Source organism: Colius striatus, chromosome 13 (assembly GCF_028858725.1).
Source record: "Colius striatus isolate bColStr4 chromosome 13, bColStr4.1.hap1, whole genome shotgun sequence".
NCBI classification, from domain to species: Eukaryota; Metazoa; Chordata; class Aves; order Coliiformes; family Coliidae; genus Colius; species Colius striatus.
In genome coordinates, this window is record NC_084771.1 from 11030066 (window position 1) to 11052455 (window position 22390).

At 49.1% G+C, this 22390-nt stretch overlaps 1 protein-coding gene across 1 annotated transcript in view; it reads left to right on the plus strand.

Moving 5' to 3' along the window:
• The window catches only part of LOC104558429 (exocyst complex component 1), a 45970-nt gene extending 25281 nt beyond the window's left edge, over positions 1–20689 (plus strand). Inside the window, exons 6-20 of the mRNA XM_062007002.1 lie at positions 987–1146; positions 1890–2083; positions 5274–5501; positions 7031–7163; positions 8133–8242; positions 8956–9105; positions 9390–9483; positions 14822–14940; positions 15168–15278; positions 15615–15685; positions 16260–16500; positions 17367–17550; positions 18031–18230; positions 20225–20419; positions 20534–20689. Of these exons, the coding sequence (XP_061862986.1) occupies positions 987–1146; positions 1890–2083; positions 5274–5501; positions 7031–7163; positions 8133–8242; positions 8956–9105; positions 9390–9483; positions 14822–14940; positions 15168–15278; positions 15615–15685; positions 16260–16500; positions 17367–17550; positions 18031–18230; positions 20225–20419; positions 20534–20689 (2346 nt within the window). The remainder of the gene's footprint in view (positions 1–986; positions 1147–1889; positions 2084–5273; positions 5502–7030; positions 7164–8132; positions 8243–8955; positions 9106–9389; positions 9484–14821; positions 14941–15167; positions 15279–15614; positions 15686–16259; positions 16501–17366; positions 17551–18030; positions 18231–20224; positions 20420–20533) is intronic.
• The last annotated feature ends 1701 nt before the right edge of the window (positions 20690–22390 follow it).

Below are 22390 nucleotides of genomic sequence, written 5' to 3' on the forward strand. Positions count from 1 at the left end.
GTGGCCCTGGGGTGGCAGGAGAAGTCACAGTATCACAGAATGTTAGGGGTTGGAAGGGACCTTCAGAGATCATGCAGTCCAATCCCCCTACTAAAGGAGATTCCCCTTGCTCAGGGGGCACAGGAATGTGTCCAGGTGGGTTTGGAAACCTTCTGAGAAGGAGCCTGCACACCCTCCCTGAGCAGCCTGGGCCAGGGCTTCCTCACCTCAAACCAAAGGAGTTTCTCCTTGTGTGTAAGTGGAACTGTTTGTGTCCCAGCTTCTTTCCATCACCCCTTGTCCTGTCACTGGATGTAACAGAAAAAACAGTGCTGCCCCAACCTCCTGACACCCATCATTTAGATACTTATAAATATTAATTAGCTCCCCCCAGAGTCTCCTCCAGACTGAACAGCCCCAGGTCCCACAGCCTTTCCTCATAAGGAAGATGCTCCAGTCCCCTCAGCATCTCTGTAGCCCTGCACTGGCCTCTCTCCAGCAGTTCCCTGTCCCTCTTGATCTGAGGAGCCCAGAACTGGACACAGGACTCCAGATGAGGCCTCACCAGGGCAGAACAGAGGGGGAACAGAACCTCTCTCGACCTGCTGCCCACACTCTTCTTAATGTCCCCAGGATGCCATTGGCTCCATGCCCACGAGGGCATATTGCTGCTCACGGTTATTTGCTGCCCACCAGCACTCCCAGGTCCCTCTCCTGTCTCGCTGTCCAGGGAGAGTTGTCTGTATCTGCAGGAAGGAAACACAAAGAAGGATTTGCTGTTAACTAGAGGAACCACTTGCTGACAGCTTGGAAATATAGAGCTTGTCAGGGAACTCATTGAAAGCCTTCAGATGAGGCTTCTGACAGCAGCTACCCTGGGCATGGCACAGGCAGCTGGTTTGCCTTCCCCAGCCCCCTTTCACAACCCGGGCTGCAAACCTGTCCTGACTGTGTGTAGTGTGGTAAGTGGTGTCTAACTGACATGGTAATTAACTGTTGGCATCTAGACAGGCCTGGATTTTGATCTGCAGTTTGACAAGGTTTACAAGTGGACTGCTGGCAGCTTTGATGAGAAGAAAACCTTCATCAGATGCTTGTGGAAGCTGAACCACCGCTTCCTCGCCCACTCTGTCACGTTTGTGAATATCCCCTCCTGTGTGGTGGAAGGTAATTAACTGCCTTGTCATGCTCAGAGTGGCTTTGGGGTTTTTGCATCATCACCATCATCACTTCAGGAAGGGGAGGTGAATGACTTTTGACCAGTGAATGCAGATGATGGGAGAGGCTGAGGTGGGTACCAGTGAGGGGGAAGCAGGAGGATCCCTGTTCTGTGTGTCTGAAGGCAGAGCCATCTGTTTCCTCCACTGGCCCTTGCCCTGGAGATACTGTGCTAAGCTGGGAAGAAAAATAGGTGGACAGTTTCTCCAGGGCTGCTATCTGCACTCTGGGTTGGGAATGTTGGTAATGCCAGGCCAGTGGGAGACATCCCCCAGCAGTATGGCAAGAAATACAGATGTATATGGATATAACAAACTATTTTGCTCTACAACATGTGACTGTCAGCATATATGTTCAGAAGAAGCCTGAAATTTGTCTCAGCTTTATATAACAAACATATCAACATACTCCAAGACACAACCTGGCACAAGAGGTGAGCAAGTAAAAACTCCACCAGAACTCACATTAAATTCCAGAGGTCTGTTCTGTCCCTCTTACAAAGCTGAACCTTTATCCCATGCACATTGTTCTTCGGTCCATGCTGTGATCTTACTCTGGCTAACAAGCAAACTGAGACCACTGGACTCGTGTCACTTGCACTCAGTGGGCCCTCTGAGGGTAATATTAGCAGGGATAATAAAATGGCATAGCTGGAAGGCTTTGGCCATCTCCACATCTCTTCTTCCATACAGGGAAACAAAGGCCCCAAGAAGACAGGAAGGACACTGTGGGGACTGAGAGCCAGGAGGAGCTCAGTGTGTACCAGGAGATGACACCAAAGGAAGCTGCTGACGTGTTGAAGCTGATGGAGGAGTACAAGCCCCTTGTGAACAACTCTGTGGCCTTTGCAGAGCAGCTCAGCAACGATCTCCATGTGCTGGATGAGGTAGGGGTGCCAAGGGCTGTGACACAACCAAGAAGGTTCCTGGCATGTAGGGCCATGTGAGTCTCTGGTTTGCAGCAGCTCCTTCATTTGCTGTGAGACCTTGATCTGAGAGAAAGAGCAGAAAGGGTGGTGTGACAGACAGGAATGCTTGGGAGGAAAGGAGAGGGCCACCAATGATCCCTACTGAAGGAAAAGCAGCAGCTAAGGAGAAGGAAAGGAGGAAAAAAAAGAAACAGAGCTGGAACGAGATAAGGAGTATAAGAGAAACTGTGGCAGAAAGGGCCAATGGGGAAGGCAGACATTATGCTCAGACTAGTGAGTTTTATTTACTTTATTAGAGCCACTGTATTTTATTGCCTTTCTGCAGAGGATAACTTGTTTCTGTGAGTGCTGGAGCGAAATAATGAGATGGCTGCTTGGAGTGTTTATGTTATGTTAATATATCTGGTGGTAGGATTTTATGGGTAAGTAACTGGAGAAGAAAGAGAGAAAGAGAAGCCAAAGGAAATATCCTAACACATACAAGACACCACAAAGCCTAAATCCAGCCTCCTTTAGCTCCAGTGTTTGCTGTATTCCCAATTTCTATGTGGCTTACTATGCCTGGAAACTTCATAGTTAATCTGGAAGACCAAACTCCTGAGGTCTGCTCCTGCTTGTTCTTGGCAGGTCCTACAGGCACTTTGTGCCTCTGTTTCCCAGCTGTAAAACACCCCAGGAGAGTAAGTAATGAATCTCTTTGCAGTTCTTTGAGACGAAAGGTGCAGTTGAATACATTATTTTAATGTCTTCTAATGAAGAAATGTCACTTCTGGCTAATGCAAATTAATTAATGAGATGTTTCCATTTCTAAGGTTTCATCTGTGGTATTAAAGTGTTATGAATGCCAGCAAGCTAGGCCAGCACATGCATCTATTTAAATGTTTTTCCCATCATCCCAATGGTAACACCTTGTCTTCCTCTTACAACACTCACCACTCTCTGCTGACCTGTCTCTTCACTGGCAGCAAGAAAGTGCTGCTGTGCTTCAGAGGGAGGGAGAGCACGGCCAGGGCACCTGGGAGGCTGTGAGCTCTGATTCTGACATTGGTATTCCTACATCCTTGCAAGATCCCAGCACCTGCTGAACCACAGGCAGCTCCCAGCAGCTTTGTGCTGCCTGCAGCAGGAGAGTTATTACCCTGCCCTGAGCAGCGCTGCTCCCACAGCCCCTTGTGCCAGCGGTTGCCTCGCCGGTGTCACTGGTGATGCTTTGCTTGAGCCAAACTCCTGTGGGGCTGTTAAGCCCTAATAAGACAATCCAAAGGCACAGCAGTGACAGGCTTGTGGGAGGTTTATGGCTGTAATTTAGGGACATTGAATAGGAAGTGAAGCTCTGGGCAGAGCCTTGGCATGCGACTGGAAAGCAGCAGTCTGTGCTCCCTCCCAGGGCCCTCACACAGGCCTGCGTAGGCTGGTTGGGATCTGGGCAGAAAGAGCATCACCAGTGCTTTTGGGAATGAGTGTCTGTGTGCATCAGTCACTACAAGAAAGACACTGAGGGGCTGGAGCATGGCCAGAGCTGGGCAGAGCTGGGGAAGGGGCTGGAGCACAAGGGTGCTGGGGAGGGGCTGAGGAATGGGAGTGTTGAGCCTGGAGAAGAGGAGGCTGAGGGGAGACAGGAGCCCTCTCTGACACTCCATGACAGGAGGCTGCAGGGAGGGCCAGTCTCTTCTCCCAAGTGATGAGTGACAGAACAAGAGGAAATGGGCTCAAGTTGCATCAGGGGAGGTTTAGATTGGAGATTGGGAAGAACTGTTTCCCTGAGAGGGGTGTCAGCCCCTGTGCCAGGCTGCCCAGGGAGCTGGGAGAGTCCCCAGCTCTGGAGACAATGCAAAGCCCTAGAGCTGAGGTGCTGAGGGCCATGGGTTAGTGGTGGGCTGGGCAGGGTGAGGGGAGGGCTGGGACTGCAGCAGCTTAAAGGGCTTTTCCAACCCAAATGATTCTATGACAGCCCATGACACAGGGACTGTAGCTGCACAGCGCCTCCCGTGCTTTCAGTCACATTCCTAATTTGAAGGACAGGGTAGGTCCAAGCCCATGACTTTGTTTGACAAGACTTTGCTTCTCTTCCCCCTATCATTTCCCACTGGTGAGCTGAGCACAGGGTGTGCTGAGGGTTGCAGATGCTTCTGTTGTTCCTCATTTAATGACAAAACAAGTCAGATGATTGAAATAGCAGAGAAGACAACCTGCTTTAAAAGCTCTATTAACAGAGAGAAAAATAGCAGTCTGGAAGCCTCATGCCTCCCAGGCCCGTGTCTATTGATTGTTTTCTTTGATATCACACATGGTACATGGGCCCTGAAAGCAATACAATTAACATTTGGAAGCAGTTAATCTCTAGTGGAGCTTGTCAGCAGTGATTAACACACCATTACATCGCTACCACCCGTCAAAACAAACGCCTGAGACCTCCCTAGGCAAATTGTGCCTTCAGTTTCTGTTTGAGAGACATATATGGGTAGGTGTCTCATGCATGATTTAACTGTTTATTAATTCCACTACCAGAGCAGCTCAACTGGTTAGAGCACCCTGGCAGCAGCAGCAATGCCCAGAGCTGTATTAACGTGCTGTGACAGGCACTTGGCATGGCCATGCTCTGCCTTGGAGCCAGACAGGAGTGGCCAGTGCCCCAAAGCTGGCATTTTTCCTTTACAGATATCATGGGATAGACACCCAAGTCCTCAGGGGACTCCACCAGTTATGTAGACTCCATGCAGTGTCCATTTGAGACTTTCTCAGTACAAAGAGGGAAAAATGAGGGTGCAGAAGTCAGCTGGTCTTGCTACCCTCTCCAAACTTACAAAGACCAGATTCTGCTCATGGTCAGATTTACCTGGTGACCCCACAGTAACTGTGCTGTGGCACATGAGAGTCCTCTAAGCGTGTAGCTTGTTCAAGGAAGGGTTTTGTCTGTCCTGGCACTTGGGACTTGCAGATGGTTGCTGGTGTGGAGTGTAGCCAAGTGCAAAGACAAGACACTGACCTTGTGCAGGTGGCGATGCAGGACAGATGCAATTGTAACAGCCCCTTGCAAATGAGAATGACAAGGTCTCTGCTTTGATTTAGGAGGGTGAAGATCAGGATACTTGACTCTCAGATCAGTGCCTGCTACAGTGCTGAAGCCCTCTGTTTCTCCATTTCACAGGCCAACCTTAGAGCCATTATCTCCTCTGAGAAGCAGGTGACACAGCTGATGGGCTCTATCGACGAGGCCCTGGCAGAGGTGGCCAGAGTGGAAGAGACCTTGCAGATCTATGATGAGTTACTGGGCAGTGTGAAGCAGCAGATGGACCACATCCACCAGGAGAATTCCTTGCTGCATTGCATCCTGTCCAACAGGACCAGGCTGATGGATGAGATCCTCTTCCTCACGGTGTGTGGATTTGCAGAGACATAAATCTTCAGCTCGTTGAAACTGATAGAAAAAAACTTTCAGTGGGCCTCAAACACACTGAAAACTGTTATATGTCTGCACAGGCAACAGAGCTGCTCTGGCCTGGAAATAGAGAGGCTTTTGTCTTGATATTATAAGAATGATCACACATCTGAGATGAGCTACACGTAAACCAGCAGTGGACATGATGTGCATTACCCTCACTGTGGTCCAAGGCTGTGAGAAGGGTCCCTGAAAGTCCTTCTCATGGGTGAGATGAGCCTCAAATGATATAATGCCAAGGACCTTAGAAACACAGCTCTGCAGCCTTTCACTTGGGATGCTGTGGTCTGCCTTTCACTCAGCTTTGAGACCTTCCTCTTACAGGCTTAGAGGCTGCTGGGGCACTGCTTGTACCCTGGCACCCAAAGCACTGAGATCCTCCCAGACTTGTGCCTTTAAAGTCATGCCTGTGCCTGGCTAGAGGATTTTCTTGTGGGAAGCAATTGTCACTGAGGGCAGTTGCTTCCTTCCTCCATTCACTTGGTAGCTTTCAGTTTATGTCCTTGTACTAGGGAAAATCAGCTCTCATTAGTAGATAATAGTAATTTCAGAAGCCAATAATCATTAACCAGGAATTCACAAGCACAGTAGTTAATGAGCCATTAAAGCCAGAGCATAGAGCACCCACTCCTCATCAAAGCTTTGCTCCCATCAGCACCAGAACCTCCCAAGCAGAGAAACTGATGGGGATTTTGGGTGGATCCCCAGGCAAACTATACATCTACCAGGAGCATTCTGGGGACTCCTTGTTGCCCTGGAGAGGCTGTTTGTCCAGGGACTCTGTTGCTTGCTTTCCCCCCTTCCCACTGATGAGAGCTTCTCATTCCTTTCTCTCTTTTTCTTTTTTTCCACCCAAGAAGGTAACAAATGTCACGTCCATGTCTGCCATCAGCTGCGGGCTTTGTGCACATCAGCCTGTCTCAGCACCCGTTGTGGAGTAAGGAGCTTTTCTCTGCAGTACCTGACAGCCTCAGGGACCCTGGTGCAGGGGCAGCACAGCCAGTGGAATGACTCTTGATAAGCTCTGGGAATATGGGAAAGCTATTTACAAACATAACATAGCATAAATGCAAGAACTGTGCTGTAATAGCACAGCTAATCCTCACTCCTACTGCCTCTGATGACTGCTATGCCATTGACCTTTTCATTTCTGAGTAACTCAGGCTGCACTTTCCTCAGCTTTTTCTTTCTCCCCCCTGCCCCACTTTGCTGCCAGTGGTGATACCAGAGGTGCTGGCCATTCAGAAACTTATGCTGAGGTTTTCCAGGGTTTCCTCAGTGACCACTGCAGTTGTTACTGTGCAGACCTCTGGTTTTGGTGGGGACAGGGCAGTGTGGTCCTCCTGACAGACACATGCAGCCTGGCAGCTGAGGGGAGCATGTGGCTGTTTCACACCAGCAGCCTTCTGGATGGGATGAGAAGGACTGAGAAGTTTATACCTGTTGTCTTCTGGCTTTTTTTTTAGACCCACCTCAACCTCAGCAGGGAACACTGTGATGCCCTGAGCAGGGCAGATCTTTCCAACCCCACCAAAGTGAAAGCCTGCATCGCTGCAGCAGAAGCTTTATCTGGCTGCATGAACATCCAGATACATCCTGGTGAGTAGAGAACACAGATATATGTCTGCAGACAGCAGAGTCACCAGCTCATCCACAGCCTGGGCTGCACACCCAGCACTGTTCTGTGCTGCCCAGCCTCTGTCTGTACCCTTGAAGCATTGAGGCTGGGAGGGAATTTTCCCAGGAGTTAGCTCACAAACTTGCTGAGCAGCTGGGAAATGGGCTTGCAGGGTCAGCTTTCTTCTGGAGATAGTACTGAAGCTTTTGAGCTTCAGCAGCTTCACCTAGAAGAAGAGTCAAACAAGGCTGGGAAAGCCAATGTGACATCGTTACCTCTGAGCATCCATGGAGAAAAGTAGCTGGTGGGGGAGGATTGGCTCAGTTCCAAGAAAAATCCAATGTGTGCAGCAAATGGGCAAACTGGGGCATCAACACACCATAGGCAGGTCTACAGGCACCTCTGTCTAGACTCAAGCACCAGTGGTTCAGTTTACATCAGGATTGAGGCAAACTTATGGCAAGCATCTATGCAATCCCTCTGAATACCTGGATGGAAGGTGTCATTGCCACCTGTGTACAGCAGCTCTGACAGTTCAGACAGGAACTGGTGGAAAGACATGTTTAGAAACAGTGGTCTCTGGGATAAACCCAGCTGTCACAGCAGTGTCCATTGTGGGTGGTGCTGGAGACCTGCTGGTGTACAGGGACTTGATCCTGCTATGAGATCTCATGCTTTCCTGTGCAGAAGCTGAGTGTTTGTCCTTGACTGTGGTCAGACTGATGGATGCTTTGCAACTGTTTTTACTTTAGACTCCCTCCCTCTCTGTATTTGCTTGGTACCACTGCAAATCTTCTTCCTTTTGTTGGTTTTTGGGGGTAGTATTTATCCCAGAGCTTAATCTTTGGAGGCCTGTCTTATTGCCCGGCATGCTGAGCAATGCTGGTCTGCAGCCACAACACCTTGTGCCTCTCAATACCATGATGCCCTCTCTTCTTTCTCCCCTCAAGGTTACAGGAAGCTGCAGGCTGTGGCTGAGCAGCTGATCATGTTTGAAACCCTCAAGCAGAACTTTGAAAACGCTTTCATCAGTCACATCACAAACATCTTCCAGCTGCAGGTGGGCTTTGCTCTTCACATGGCCTCTCAAAATCCTGCCTGACTTGAATATTCTGTTAAAATGGTGCCACCACAAGAAGATTCTCCAAAAATGTCTCCCCAGAGAAGTCTTTCCACATCCTCTCCCCCTGCAGTTACCCCCCCAGCCCTCTGGTTAACTTTCCAGGCACGCAGAAGGAATCCAGCACAGTTCTGTGTCCATCAGACTATCAGGTTCCTTCCCATGATGGTCGTCAATCCTCTGGTCGTGTTAAGGAGTCCTTAAGCCTGAAGACTTTTGCTTTAGATTGCTTTACTTCAGGGGTGATGGTGGTGGTTGTTCATCTATTTGTAACATAAAATCATAGAATCATAGAATGGTAGAGTTGGAAGGGACCTTTAGAGAACATCTAGTCCAACTCCCTGCAGAAGCAGGGAATCCCAAGGTAAATCCAATCCCTTGATCCTTTAATTAACATTTCAAGTGCTCATCTTCCAAAGTAAAAAAGCTCCAGTGAGCAATACCTCTGTGGTCAGAAGCCTGAGAGGAAGATGTTCATCTTCCAGATTTCACCTCATGAGAGGAAAAGGAGTAACTCTCAAACCCTTGGTGCTACTTCCCTAAATCTTTTGCATTTACTTTCAAGTGTTGGCTCTGAGAAGGGATGTGACTGGCAGTGAACTGGGAGAAAACTGTGGGATCTGTGACTGGTTCTGCTGTTTCTGTTGCTTCAGGGTAATGCTCAGGTCCCTGCTCTTGGTCAGCCCATTGGCAAGCTTTCTGCACCAAGCCATGGACTCCACCATGAGGAACTGATGCCCTACACCCCACTCATGGCCTGGCTGAAGAACGCCAACCCAGTTCTGTTCTGTGATCTCCCCAAGGTAAGGCTGAAATCCTGATCAAATATTGCAAAGCATCCACCAGGAACAGATTCATCAGGCTGGTTAATTGGTGATGAGAGCTTGGTTTCACCAAACCCACACCACTCACAAGCTTCCAGCCCTTCTAGCAGAGTGTCTGGCTGACTTGGCCCCATGATGTTGGACATCTGAGTTTGACAGAAAGCAGCCTGGGACTCAGTGGCAGACATTGCATTGGAGGAAAAGGTTTGAAATGCTAAAATTTGGTCTTTTTGCCTTCATCTGGCCATTTCTCTACTCGCCAGGTCTACGCCCAGAGCCTCAGCAGACTCTATGACCGGGAAATCAAAGCCTTCTTTGAAGAAGCCAAAACTTTCTTGTTAGGAAGAAGAAAAGGAAGTGAGTGATTTGTAAATACACTTGTGCTGCTGAGCTGTGATTTATCTGCAAGTAGGGAGTACAATAATGACCCTCTGTCACAGGTGTTCTCCCCAGATTTCATGCATGAATTTGTTTTCTCCTCCATGGGCTGGGCCTGCAGTTGGCAGCGTGTGACAAAGCCAACTCTGCTTTCCACCAGGCAGTGTCTGAAAGAGCCTTGGCTCTGTGTGTTACCCAGTTTTGTTTTGCTGCTTCTCAGAGCTGTAGCTTTTGTGCACCTTTCCTTTATGGGACTCAAATATGATATATGGGTGGCTGAGATTACGTCCTGAGGAACCATGAGAGAGGGGGACATGGGACTGCCTGGCTAATACCTGGTCCATATTTCATGCAATCAGAGCTGGTCACAGACTCCTCAGACACTCTTTTCCCTGTAAAGAGATGGCACCAAGCCTGTCCCTGGAGACATGAGTGTATTCATAGCAATATTTGTGAGAGCAGAATGATTTCACAGTGAGCTGGCTCTGGGGCTGTGCTGTCCCAAGGTGATCATTTCAACAGAAATCGCTGCATCTGACTTGAAATATTCCAGTCAGGTGTTTCTCAAGATAAAAAGAGAAACTGATGTGTCTCCTCTGGAAGTTTTTGATTGCACAGAAGTCACATTTTCCTTCAGAAAAACAAAGCACTGTAATGGAAAGTTCCATGCCAGCTTGGCCCAGCTTGAATGTCAAAAACCACTTTGCATGGTGTGTTTAGTCTATCAGAGTGCTATCCCAGCTTCTTCCAGCTCTGCACCTACTTCATCACTCATGTGCAGACCCCAGAGCCAGAAGACAAAGCCTGGGGAAGGAAATGGGGCTGATTCTTGAAGGATCCCACTGAAGGGCTCTGCCTTTCTACACTAGCTATGTACCTCACAGCAATGACTGTACTCAACAGCCTCTACCCAACTGCCCTGATATTTGCCCATCCTTTGTCTTCTGGAGTGAACTTCGTGCCATTCTTGTGAGGTACAAGCAGTGGTCATGGAGCCTGGGCCGTGGGCATCTGGAGGGAGCTACCCTGAAGCTCACCAGGCTGCAGGGTCAGACCATTGCATGTGATTTCCACTTCTGTAGCCCCGCAGGGCCCTTTCCCTCAGTTTCAGGGTTGGCCACAGAGGGAAGGGAAAACATCTGGCTCTTTTGCTGTAATCTCCTCCCTTCTCTGTGGATCCATGAAGAACCAGGGACAGAGAGAGCCTGTGACAGCAGAAGCTGTCCCCACATGAGTGGGGACAGGACAGTGCTTTTGCTGTAGCTCAACATACCCACCATCCCTTCCAGCTCCTCCCTGCCCAGTGCCAGCTCCCTTGGGAAACTTACTCAGACCAGGAAAACAGGAGACCTCAAGGCCACGGGACCAAACCAGGATGGGCAGCACTGACAGTATTCACATACCTGCAATGGGGCACACAACCCATGAAAAGAAAGCAGGAAAATGTCACCTAAATAGTCTTTTGCCACTGGAAAGGAGGAGAAAAGGAAAAACAGTCAGGCTTTTGCTCTCCACTGCTTGTCATTTTCAAAAATGTATCTGCTTTGAAGAAAGAAAGAGTCAGTAGAAGCTGAGATACTGATCCTTAATTAAAATGTTCCTTTTGGTAATTTCTGCTGGAAATGGAGAAAGCAAACACCTCCAGGAAAGATATTTATAGCCATCAGAGACCTGTTTTACTGTGCCAGTGATTTGTCAAACTACGGAATCAAGAGAGGGAAAAAACTGAGGATCAAACTCGTTCAGCTGCTTCCATCAGAAAAGCAGTGACATGGTAAAAAAGGTCAAACCAGGAAAGTTGTGTAGGGAAAGTCAACAGGACATTCTTACTCTCCTTGTAATTTAAAACCAAGGTGATAGGTGATTAAATTGAAGGGACGTGCTGAAAAGTGGTGATAGGAAATTATTTGTCTGTGGTGCTCTAAAGCTGCTGTGCTGGTTGCTACAAGCTGTGGCTGGTGCTGCAGGACTCAGGAAAGCCTGTAGAGAGCAGGCAACAGGAAAAGAAAAGGAAGTGGGACTAACAATCCCAGGATAATACTGAGATAGGGACCTTCTGGGTAAAGGAAGACACTGCTCCTGTGAGGCTGCTACAACACACGTTGTCACGCTGATGTCCTCCCTCCTCAGAGGTGTCAGGGAGGCAGCAGTGCTGAAGCACTCGATGCATCCCTGGTTGGATGTGGGATACCCACCCTTTGAACACTTTGGCAGTCCCCACCTCTGAGATCTGGACACTTGTGTTCAAGCAGACAGCAATGGGCTGGAGATGACACCTTTTGAGGAGGTGTCCCAGGCAGAACTGCTCCTGTGCCTTCTTCCCATCTCATCAGAGATGCAGCGCCTGGGGAAATCTCTCCCTGGGGCAACTGGCAGAGCTGGCAATAGCAAATGGGGACAGGTCACAGTTCATGTGGCTCCTCATGGCTTGCTGCCACACTGCTGGGACTGGGTCTTGTCCTTAGAGACATCCTGCACTGCCCTCCCTACTTGGAAGAAGGGGTGTGTGCACCACTAGAGCAGCAGACATAACGAAATGTTCTAACCAGGACCAATTTGCTTTCAGCTCCTTTATGTCTCACTCATGGGGGGACTGGCTCAGCACATCTCCTGTACCCAAGCCTGGCAGAGAGGGTTTGCCTCTCTGGGTAAAGCAAAGAGTTAAAGAAGATAATATTCCTCTCACAGCCTCCCCTCCTCCCTGCCTGGACACGGCAATGGCAACGTGCTCTTTCTTGCTTAAAAATAGGGATTCCTGATAAGAGGTAATGAAGGTGCTGGCAGGAGGCAAGCCTGGAGAATTAGCAGTAGGGAAGCGAATGCTGATCTGTGGTTTATAAGATAATGTGATCAAGCACCATTTCCTGAAGAAGGGCCACTGCTTTTATTCAAACAGGAGGAAATAACAAAGATTGAGAGTAGGATAAAGAGGCCTTGGTTCTTATTTGCAAAGTGATTGATGGTCTGTGAGCAAGGGACTTTAAATCTGCTGGGTGACTGCAAATAAAACCACCCCAGTTTGCCTCCTTCCAGAGCACAGCTGGGTCTGCTCAGAGAGCCATTGAAGTGGGGGGACAATGCAGGGGCAGAGATGGCTGTTACAGAGGCTCTTTATGAAATCAGAGTTGTTAAATAAGAAAAAAACAAGTAAGATCCTTTAGGGCCAGTGTTGTGGCCAGTCTGCCTCTTGGTTGGTATATGTTAAACCAGTGATTTCCTTTCAGTGCTTTGTCCGTCTTTAACACTAATGAGTCCCACAAAATGGGAGTAATTAAATTCCCAGGGGAAAATCTAGTGTTTGAGAAACCCATTCCCATAGGAGGACACCTCCATGGCCACAAACCTCTTACTGCACAGTTACAAATCACCCAAAGGTGTGTGTCTGCCTGCTGCTGGTGTTGCTCCTGTGGCCAGGATTAGATGAGATGAAGTTTGTCAGTGCTGGGTGTGCTGGTACCTTGCTTTGCTCCCTGGGGTGAGAAGAGGTCTGGGACAGGTAGGAAGCCCCAAGCCTCAGCTGGGGATGCTGAGCCCATCATTAATGTGAGCAGCACATTGAAACCACAGCCACCATGTCACTGCAGAGGGATGATTAGTGATGGGGGCATTTTTTAGCAAGTTGTATCCACAGAGCTCCTGTCAGTCATGCTGTGGAAAGGCACCTTCCCTGTGGCTCACCAGCTGAGGTTTGCCTGCTCTGCTCTGGAGATCCTGGGGGGAGAGTAGAAGAGAGAGCATCACATCTCCTCCTGTGACCTCTTCTCAGCCCAAGGACACACTGCAGGGTCTGCAGCACCCTGGCAACGCATCCACACGTCCTTCTGCTGAGGGAAAGTGGTAGCAAGGGGCTCTGAGAGCGAGCAGGGGACCTTCAGAGACTCCTGCTGAAATATTTTCTGCCAAATTGGTTGGTCTCAGGCTGCTTTGCAGGGAAGGTTTGGCTTTGATGGAGTTCTGCAGGAACCTCATCCAAGGTCTACGCTGACATTTCGCCAGCTCAGCTGCTCGTTGGGGTGAGCTGCTGCATGGATGGAAGCCCAGGCTGCAAGGACACTTGCCTGATAACATCCCTCATCCCTGCTTTGAAATATCCCAGGCTTGCTCTAGCTCTCCATGCCTCTCTCTTTCTTCTGATTAGCGTGACAGTGAATTTTTAGGGTGGATTCCCTGTCCTCATAAAGGATTATTTATGTCAAGCGCTTCTAAACATCCCACCTGATGATTTATTGCCTTGTTTCAGCATTATGGGAGAGTTTAGAAGGCAAATCCCAAGCTGGCTGTAGTTAATTCTAAGCCAATAATTAAGTCTTTTCTCCTCATTTCCCCATTCCCTTCTCCACACTAAATTTTACAGGCTCATAACATTTTTTCTCCTGCTGTGGGGAGGCCTCTCTTTCCTGGTTTTGCCACTTCCCTGCAAGCCAAGTTATCATCACCCCTTGTGCAAGGGTGGAGAAAAAACTGTTATGAAGCAGCTCATTAGTTTTCTCCGTGGTTTTAGCAAGGCTGAGGTCACAACCAGGGCTGTCTGTCAGCTCTCATCCCTGCTCAGCGTGTAGGGCTGACAAATCCTTTCCAAACACAAAAGCCCTGCAGGGAGTAGGATATTTTGGATGTCCTGAGAAATGGAGAGATGACCTGATTCACTCAGGACCTCTGGGGTTAGTGGGATGATACCAATCTTTAGAAGTAATTAGGAAATCACAGGGATGTTTCCCCACTGATTTCTTTCAGTAAGTGTATTAGTGAGGTTTTTTTTTCAATGCACATTTCAAAGACATTTTTCATCTGAAGCCAAGTACCCACTGAAAACACTGAGGTATATAACTGCTAACATTTGAAAGGTAACACTAATTTCCAGGTGAATGTGTATCATTTTGAAAGGCTACTTTGTGAAAGAGGCCAACCCTCCCCACTGCCTGGATAATGGTTTGTGGCATTTTATCATCAAAACAAAGCAAACACTTTTCCCTGAAACTCTTGCAGGCATTTCTGCCCATTTCTGCTCTCACCACCTAGGATTTTTCACTCCCCAGTACTCAAGAGTTAATACTAAGCACTAAATGTCAAAGGAGTGTCACAGACAGTGACATAGAAACAGAGTAATGAAAAAGTGAGAGAAACTGGTAAGGCAGAGGAAAAAATGAGAGCAAAACCCTGCGTTCACCTTATACCTCAGTCCAGCAGGAAAAGGGCAGTTCACACGTAAGGGTAGACACAAAAAGCCATGTTTACATCTGTTAAAATGACCAAAGGAGCTGGAGAGGCCAAGAGGGATGGATGGAGATGTCTAACCACCTACCAACACACCCTGCAGGTCTTCAGGAAAGCTTAGAGAGGCCGATGGCAATGGGGAGCAGGCAGCAGTCACGATGGAGCCTCTCTGGGAGCAGAGAAAGCCAGGACGACACCTCAGGCATAGGCAACATCATCAAGGTAACAAGCTGAGGTTTTCTAAAGGGTTCAGGTGTCCCACAGGGGCTGTGCCAGTGCTGCAACCCCACCCCATGGTCCTTTTTTTAGTGCTGTGTACCTGGAGCAGAAGCACAGAGGTTCTGTACTGCTGGCATGGCTTAGGTCTCAGTTCAGGTGGACATGGAGATCTGCTTCTGTGTTCTCAGTGTGAGATACAAGGGTTTTCTAACATGATGGTTTCTCAGCAGATGCTGGAGCAGGTGCTGAGGGAGCTGCAACCCCTTTGCACTGCAGAGCAGCAGTTCATTGAGAAGTTCTTCCAGCTGAGCCCCACTGCTGCAGATCTGCAGGGGCTGGAGGTAAGTGAGCAATATATCCTCTCCAGCCCTGTCAGCCAGTCCTCCCTCCAGCTTGATACAAGCCTCAACAGGCAGAGTGGGGTGGCTGCTCACCTCCATCAGACACCTGAGTGCTTCTGGGCTCTTCTCCTCTCGTATCTGTCAGTGGTGGGGAAGCTAAAGACCTCCTGATGGCAGGGGAGAACTGAAGCTGATTGATAGCTCCAGCCAGATCACAGGATCTCTAAATGTTAAACACAGGACTCCAATATGAGACAGCAGACATGAAACCCAGATCTCCACTTTTCCTCTCTGAGGAAAGGCAGAAAAGTCATGATTTCCATTCCTTTCTTTCAGGCATCTGCCACTAGAGAAGGAGAGAGCATGGTGACTCCAGAGGACCCTCCTTGTAACAAGCCCCGCAGCCAGTAAGTGGGTGGTGAGGTAGAGCTGGCTGCTGCTCAGACAGGGGCACAGTCTGGAGGGTTCCACAGGGGCTGCTTGAGGAACTGATGGACGGATTATGTTTTCCCCTGCTCTTGCCCATTCTGATGTGTACTGAGTGGTCTCAGGTGTGCACTCTGGGTAGCAAAAAACCTGGAGGCATTGTAGCTGGGCAGGCAGAGAACCTGAGGAGGGCTTGTCCCCAGTGCAGGGGCTTTGCTACAGGATGGGTTAGAAAACAAGGTTTCTGTTTCATGGAAAACTCTATGTTTTGGATCAGTTTTATTTGCTTATGGGCAATGTCCTAAAGTGAAAATAGACTATGGAACAGTAACCTTTAAAAAAGTCATCATAAAAACATCAACATTTTCAGTTTAGGTGGCAAACCAGGATGTTTCCATGTGCTTCCACAAGCAGAGATGGTGAAGAGTTGAAGGATAAACCAAGCATCAGCTGTGATAGAGGGCTTTGGTTCTTTCCTTGCTTTGCCCTTGTCTTTGCAGATGGCCACAGAGCCAATGTCCTTCCCCATTTAACTGCTTACTTCTGTTTTTAAAGACCAGAAGAACCTACAACCCAGGTGCTGTGTGAGCTCTTCAGCTGTCTGGAACCCGAGCTGAGAGGATTTCTAGATGTCTGCAATAAGGTGCATCCATTCGGCTGCCTGCAGGTCCTGGTTACCCTGAATGACTCCATCTTTGAGATGTGGGACTCTTCCTCAGCTCTCCCTTCATCCTTCCTCAACACTGCCCTGGGCAACATGCTGCTCCTGGCCAAGAGCAGCTTCAACAAGTGCATTGTAAGTGGGAGTGGGAGGAAGACCAGGTAGATCTGAGTGATGTCAGAAGTTTAGAAAACTCTGGAGGAGGTCAAGTATGATCTTTGTTGAAGATAGTACTGGTTTTTATCAGGCAGGGATCTGAGAGGGCTAGACTCCCATTGCATCAATCATAGAAAGGCAGAGGTTGGAAGGGACCTCTAGAGACCTAGTCCAACCCACCTGCTAAAGCAGGTCCACCTAGACCAGGTCACACAGGAATGATCATGTCTGTGTTGGGGAGGTGGGACACAATAAACAGTCTCTGCCTCCTCTTACCAGGATGGTCAAAATAAAGGTGTTTCCTCCATATACAGTACAGGGAGACTGCAGGAGTGAAGGCAGCATCTCACATGGCTGGAGCCAAGATCTCCTTTTCTCCTGCTGTACCAGAATGACACACTCCAGGACCAAGCAGCAGGGAGGGGAGCTTGTGTGTGTGTGTGGGTGGTCAAGAGCCTGTCAGAACCTGGCTCTGAATCCTCTGAGGTCAGGGGAAGCCCCACATTGACATCAACTGTATTATGCCAAGACTTGGAGGGCAAGTCAACTCATAAACCAGCTTGAGAAGTGCAAGAAGTGGCAGTGGTGAACACCTAAGAGCTGCAGATATCTGGATGGGGACATTGCAGCACTGTGTCTGAGCAGCCTGGAAAGACCAGGTATGCCAGCTCCAGCAGAGCAGCTGGCATAGATTCATGTCCAGTCTCAAACAAGGAAGCTCATGCACCCTCCCATCCAGGCTAACTGGAGCAAGTGGTACATACAACTGATTATTCTGCTTGTCCTCTAGCCTGTGCCTTAGTGTGCACTGAAATGTGTGCCATGTCCTTGTGTGTTGTTGCCAGGGGACCTTGTGCAAAGAGATTGAGGAGGCAAAGATGCCCAGCAAGATGAAAGGTGGGATCCTGCCCTCTGTGAGCCGCTTTGAGGAGTTTGTGACCTTCTCAGAGGAGGTGTTCAGGGCAGCCCGGCGGAGAAGGGAGCTGGACAAAGCCCATCTGCGGCTGGCCGGCAGCGTCTTCAGCAGCAGTGAGTGCAGCTTGGCAGGCCTGGGCATGTCTGCATTCTTTTGGTTAAACAGTTATTAAATGTCATGACCCCAAAGTTGGAACACAACAGGTTCCACTTCAACACAAGGAGAAGCTCCTTTGGAGCTGAGGGAGCCCTGGCCCAGGCTGCCCAGGGAGGGTGTGGAGGCTCCTTCTTGGGAGGTTTCCAAACCCACCTGGACACGTTCATGTGTCCCCTGATGGAGGGGAACCTGCTTTAGCAGGGTTTGGGCTGGAGCAGCTCTGCAGGGCCCTTCCCACCCCCACCTTTCAGGGATTCTGTGAGAGCTTTGCAAGGCAAAGAGGCTGAAAAGCAGAACAATCTGTGATGATGCTCACCTGAACTCTTGGTTAAACTCTCCACTGGTGATCAGAGCCTGACAGCATCTGAATCTCATGTGCCCCCTGACCCAGCCTGCAGGGTCTTCTCTTCATACCTGATTTATTCTTTTCTTTTAAGTCAATAGTCTGCCCTCAGCAAACCTGAAAGTGAACACAGACATGGTCATGATGGAAAATTTCCACCACATTCACTGCTTCCTGTGCCAAAAGGAGATCCACTGCCTGGAGGGCAAGAAGAGAGAAGCCCAGCAAAGGTATAGTGAGCACTTGGAGAAATATGTCATCAAGTACCTGGGCCAGCCACTGGAGAAGCTCAATGTGAGTATGAGATAAACAGACCCTGTCCCAGGGAACTGGTGCTGAAATCAGCACCAAATCCAGTCTGGGATTATATTAGTTTGTTATCACATCCCCAAGGTTCCCACACCTCTGTGCTCAGTTCCTGCTGGGTTTCACCAAGCAGCAAGAAGAGGGCTCAGCAGCATCAGACCCTGGTAGCAGCTCTGCAGCTTGGCCTCCGTGCAGCAGCGTGAGGAGCTGCTCAGCCCCCAGCCTGGGTTGCGTGCCTGTGGCTGCCTCATGCTGCTCTCTTTTGCACGGCTGCCTGGGCTAATAAGTCTAACACAGCTTCATGATTCCCAGGCAGCTTCTTTGTTAACTGAGCTAAGAGCATCTGCCTTTGCTAACTCAAACAGACATCCCCCTTCCTCCCAGAGGCGAGGGTGACTCCTGAGACCCCTCACCACTCTGCTCTTTCTCTTTTCCCCAGCCTAAAACGTGCCACAGTCTGAGAGTTTGAATTATTTATAGAGCCTGTTGCTTTCAATTTGTTTCCAGTTTTTGCTGTCAAACATCTTGTAGGTTTGACTGGAAGATCAGCTCTGTGTCTCGTGCTACCTGCAGCCCTGCTGTGTCAGTGGCTTCAACTCTTTCCTCTGTGAGGGAAGGTATCATTTCATTGCTCACAACAAAGCAAAGTAACAGTTGAGGGCACTTGGATCACATTCTGCAGTCCTGACATGGCTTTCTCTAGCAGACTACACAGCTCTTCAGGTCTGAGCACAATTCACTAACATCAAGAGAAGCTGCAAAGGGTCTTAAGTAACACAGGAGCTGATTTCTGGGTTTGAAAGCAGCTTCTACATTTAGGAACCTCTTTCTTTCTGAAAATCCTTAGTATTTAGGGTATTTATCCACAACAAAATTGCAGTGGAAATACTCAAAGACAGCAAACAGATCATGGGGCTGTATGAACAGGAGGCTGAAGGAAATTAGTGTTCTGGGTTTTTCAGCCTTCCTTTGGGCAGATGTGGAATAGCATGTCCAGCTGTGGCAGAGATATACATCTGTCACATCCACCTGGGACATGAGGTGTTGCTGAAGTGGAGTGAGGCCAGTGGAGAGCCACTAAAATGGAGAGAACAAAGGAGCTGGACTTGGCCATCCTACAGAAGAAACAATTTCAGGGGTAGCCACATTCCCTAGAAAATTCCTGAGGTGTACTGCAAGATGAGAGACAACAGTCAGAAAGTGTGCAAAGGAAGGTTCCAGCATGATAGAAGGAAAAGTGACTGTAAGGATAATAAAGCATTGAAGCAGTCTGTTCAGAGACATTGCACAGTCTCTGTCTTTGAAGGTTTTCAACACCTACCTCGAGAAATGCCACAAGTACCCTCATTTGAATTCAGTGTTGAACCTGCTTTGAGCAGGAGGTTGAACTAGAGACCTCCTGAGGTCCCTTCCAGCCTGGCAGATTCTGTGTCTGAAAAGCTCATGCTGAAAAACAATCTTTGTCAGCATTGAGGTTTCTGTAGAGCTACACTGCTGCTGCTACCTTTCTGAAAGGTCTGTATCCCTTGGGGTTGGCACAGCCTTGGGGTGGGACATGTGCTCCTTCTGAAACTCCTCCCTAGAGAACAGCCTTTTCTGCTTTCATACAACATCCTGAGAGAACTGAGAAAGCTGGAGTTTTGCTTTATGCTTCTGCAGATTCTGGGGTCCCCTCAACCCTACCTCTGGCTCCAAACCCTCCATAGTGAGCAAAGCTCTATGAAGCACCAAAGAACACAAATGATTTCTCCAGCGGTTGCATTGCCCCATGGTAATGCAACCCTTAGAGGTGTTGCTTTGGCAAGCAGGGAACTGATGAAACTTCCAACATCCTGCCCTCCTGGAGGATAAACAATACCCAGTACCTTGTTTCCCCTCAGTTAGATGTGGGAAAGGAACTGAGGAAAGTGATCAGGTTTCAGCCCTGGTGCTGGAGTCTGCCTTAGGGCAGCTCATCAGTCAATGTCTCCTTGCCTTTCCAGCACTTCTTCGAGGGTGTGAAAGCCCGTCTGGCTCAAGGGGTGAAAGAAGAGGAGGTCAGCTTTCAGCTGGCCTACAGCAAGCAAGAGCTGAGGAAGGTCATTGAAAAATACCCTGGCAAGGAAGTAAAGAAAGCCCTTGAGACCCTCTACAGGAAAATCCACAAGCACCTCTCCCCGGAGGAAAAGCTTTTGCCGGTACTTGGAGTGTGATTTGAGTGTATTGCCATGGTGTTTTGGGGAGTTCAGGACTGCAAAGTGTGTATGGCTGCCAGGGGCTGATGAAGGAGCTGATGGTGTGTTTCTCCCCAGGTGGTGTGGCAAGCAATGGAGCAGGAGCTCATACAGCAGTACCAGGAGTTTGAGGATCTGATCCAGCGCTGTTATGCGGGGTCAGGGATTGCCATGGACTTCACCATGGGGGACTTGCTGAACTACTTCAGCTCCATCACTCTGTCCAACATGTAGAGGAAACCCTCTCTGGGTGTCTCTTAGGAGCAGCTCAGGAACCCTTGTCTGCAGCTACACTTCTGTCTCCTCAAAACCCTTCCTAAGTTGAAGTTCAGTGCTTGGGGGTCTCATCCTCAATGCCAAAGAGCCTCTGGCTTTTTGATGTTGGGCTCGATCTCCCTTGGGGAAGTGTTCTCAGACCCAAACCACAGCTTTCCTGCTCCAATAAACTATTGTGCAACTAGTAAAAACAACCCCTTCCAAACCTCAAAGCGAGTGCTGGTGCTGCACCCCTTCACCAGATCACTTCCCAATGCAGCTGAACAGTGAAAGGTACCTTCTTTCTAGGAACTCCCTCTTTTTTGTCTGCTCCCATATTTTGCAGAGAACCTGTGCTAAAACAAGAGGGTTACAACACATGGAGACACGTGGACTTGTGCAGTGTTGCTGTATCCAGGTATCAGAACATGCACCATTGCTCACAAGGAGACAGATAACAGAATCACAGAATGGTAGGGGTTGGAACTGGGAGAGAAACAACCCAAAAAGGATGTGCAAGAAGGACACAGGCACTTTGGCAGCTCCCTCCCACAGGTGTCCTTTCCCTTGACCTGAGGCAAAAGCCATCTGCAGCTGTTTCCACGTGTCTGAAGCTCTGGTTTCATTCGGTGTGTTGCTTTTCTGTTTCTACTTGCTAGGTATGAGCTGTCAGTGTGTTAGTGAGGCACCTACAGCTCGCACAGACCTCACTAGTGGGAGCTCACAGTGCTCCCAGGGCCAGCGAGTGCCTTGCAGGGCACTAAGACCTCAGCATGTGTTGCACAACAGGAAATAAGAAGTGAGCAAAGAGGTGAGCAGGCAGGTTGCCCCACTGCCAGGGAGGTGAGGAGCCTGCTGCAGCTGCTTGCATAGCTCCTCTTCTCCAAGGACATCCTTGCTTAACAGTAAGTCACCCCAGCCTGAGCACCAAGCTCAAGCTTTAACACAGCACATTTAATTCATCTTTCCCCTGCAAAAGAAAATGTTTGTGGCTAAAATATCTAGACTATTTTTCCAGCATTTTTTCAAGCAACTCTATGCAGTTGGACTGCCAGGTCCTTGGGGTCAAGGTACACCTCTGCAGAGAGCTGTGCTCACTTTTACACCTCAATCTCCTGTGACGTTGCTGGCACAGCAGGAAGAGGACGGTCACAGGAACCAGCTTGCCCAACTCTTTGTCCCCTCTCACAGGTACTCAGCTCTGATTTTTGTGGTTCCCTTTCCTTGCTGAGAGGCTCGTGGGGAGGGTTGTTGCCAAGGTTTTCTGGGCAGGAGGTGGGAACTGCAGGCTGTGGACAGGAGGGCACTGCAACCTGGGAGCACCCAGGAAGTCTTCCTGGCTGGAAGGGAGTTTGCAGTGACGCTGACCTGGGGCTGCTCAGAGGCAGCGCTGTTAAACACCAAATGCCACCTACAGCAAAGAGGAGCATGAAACTGTCCTTGGTTTGATGCTGACCTTTCTTCTGTGTCAGTGGGGCTTTGAGATAGCTCCTTTACAGCCTTTTCCTATCCACTCTGACACAGAAGGGCAATTCCAGAAGATATGAACCCAACATAAACCACCAAGAACCACTGTAAACCCAGGCTAAACTCACACCCTCATGGGGCGTCTCCTTGGACCTCTAGCATCAGCCTCACTCTCTGCCTGCTGATGACATGTGGCAGTTTGAAGGCAAATGG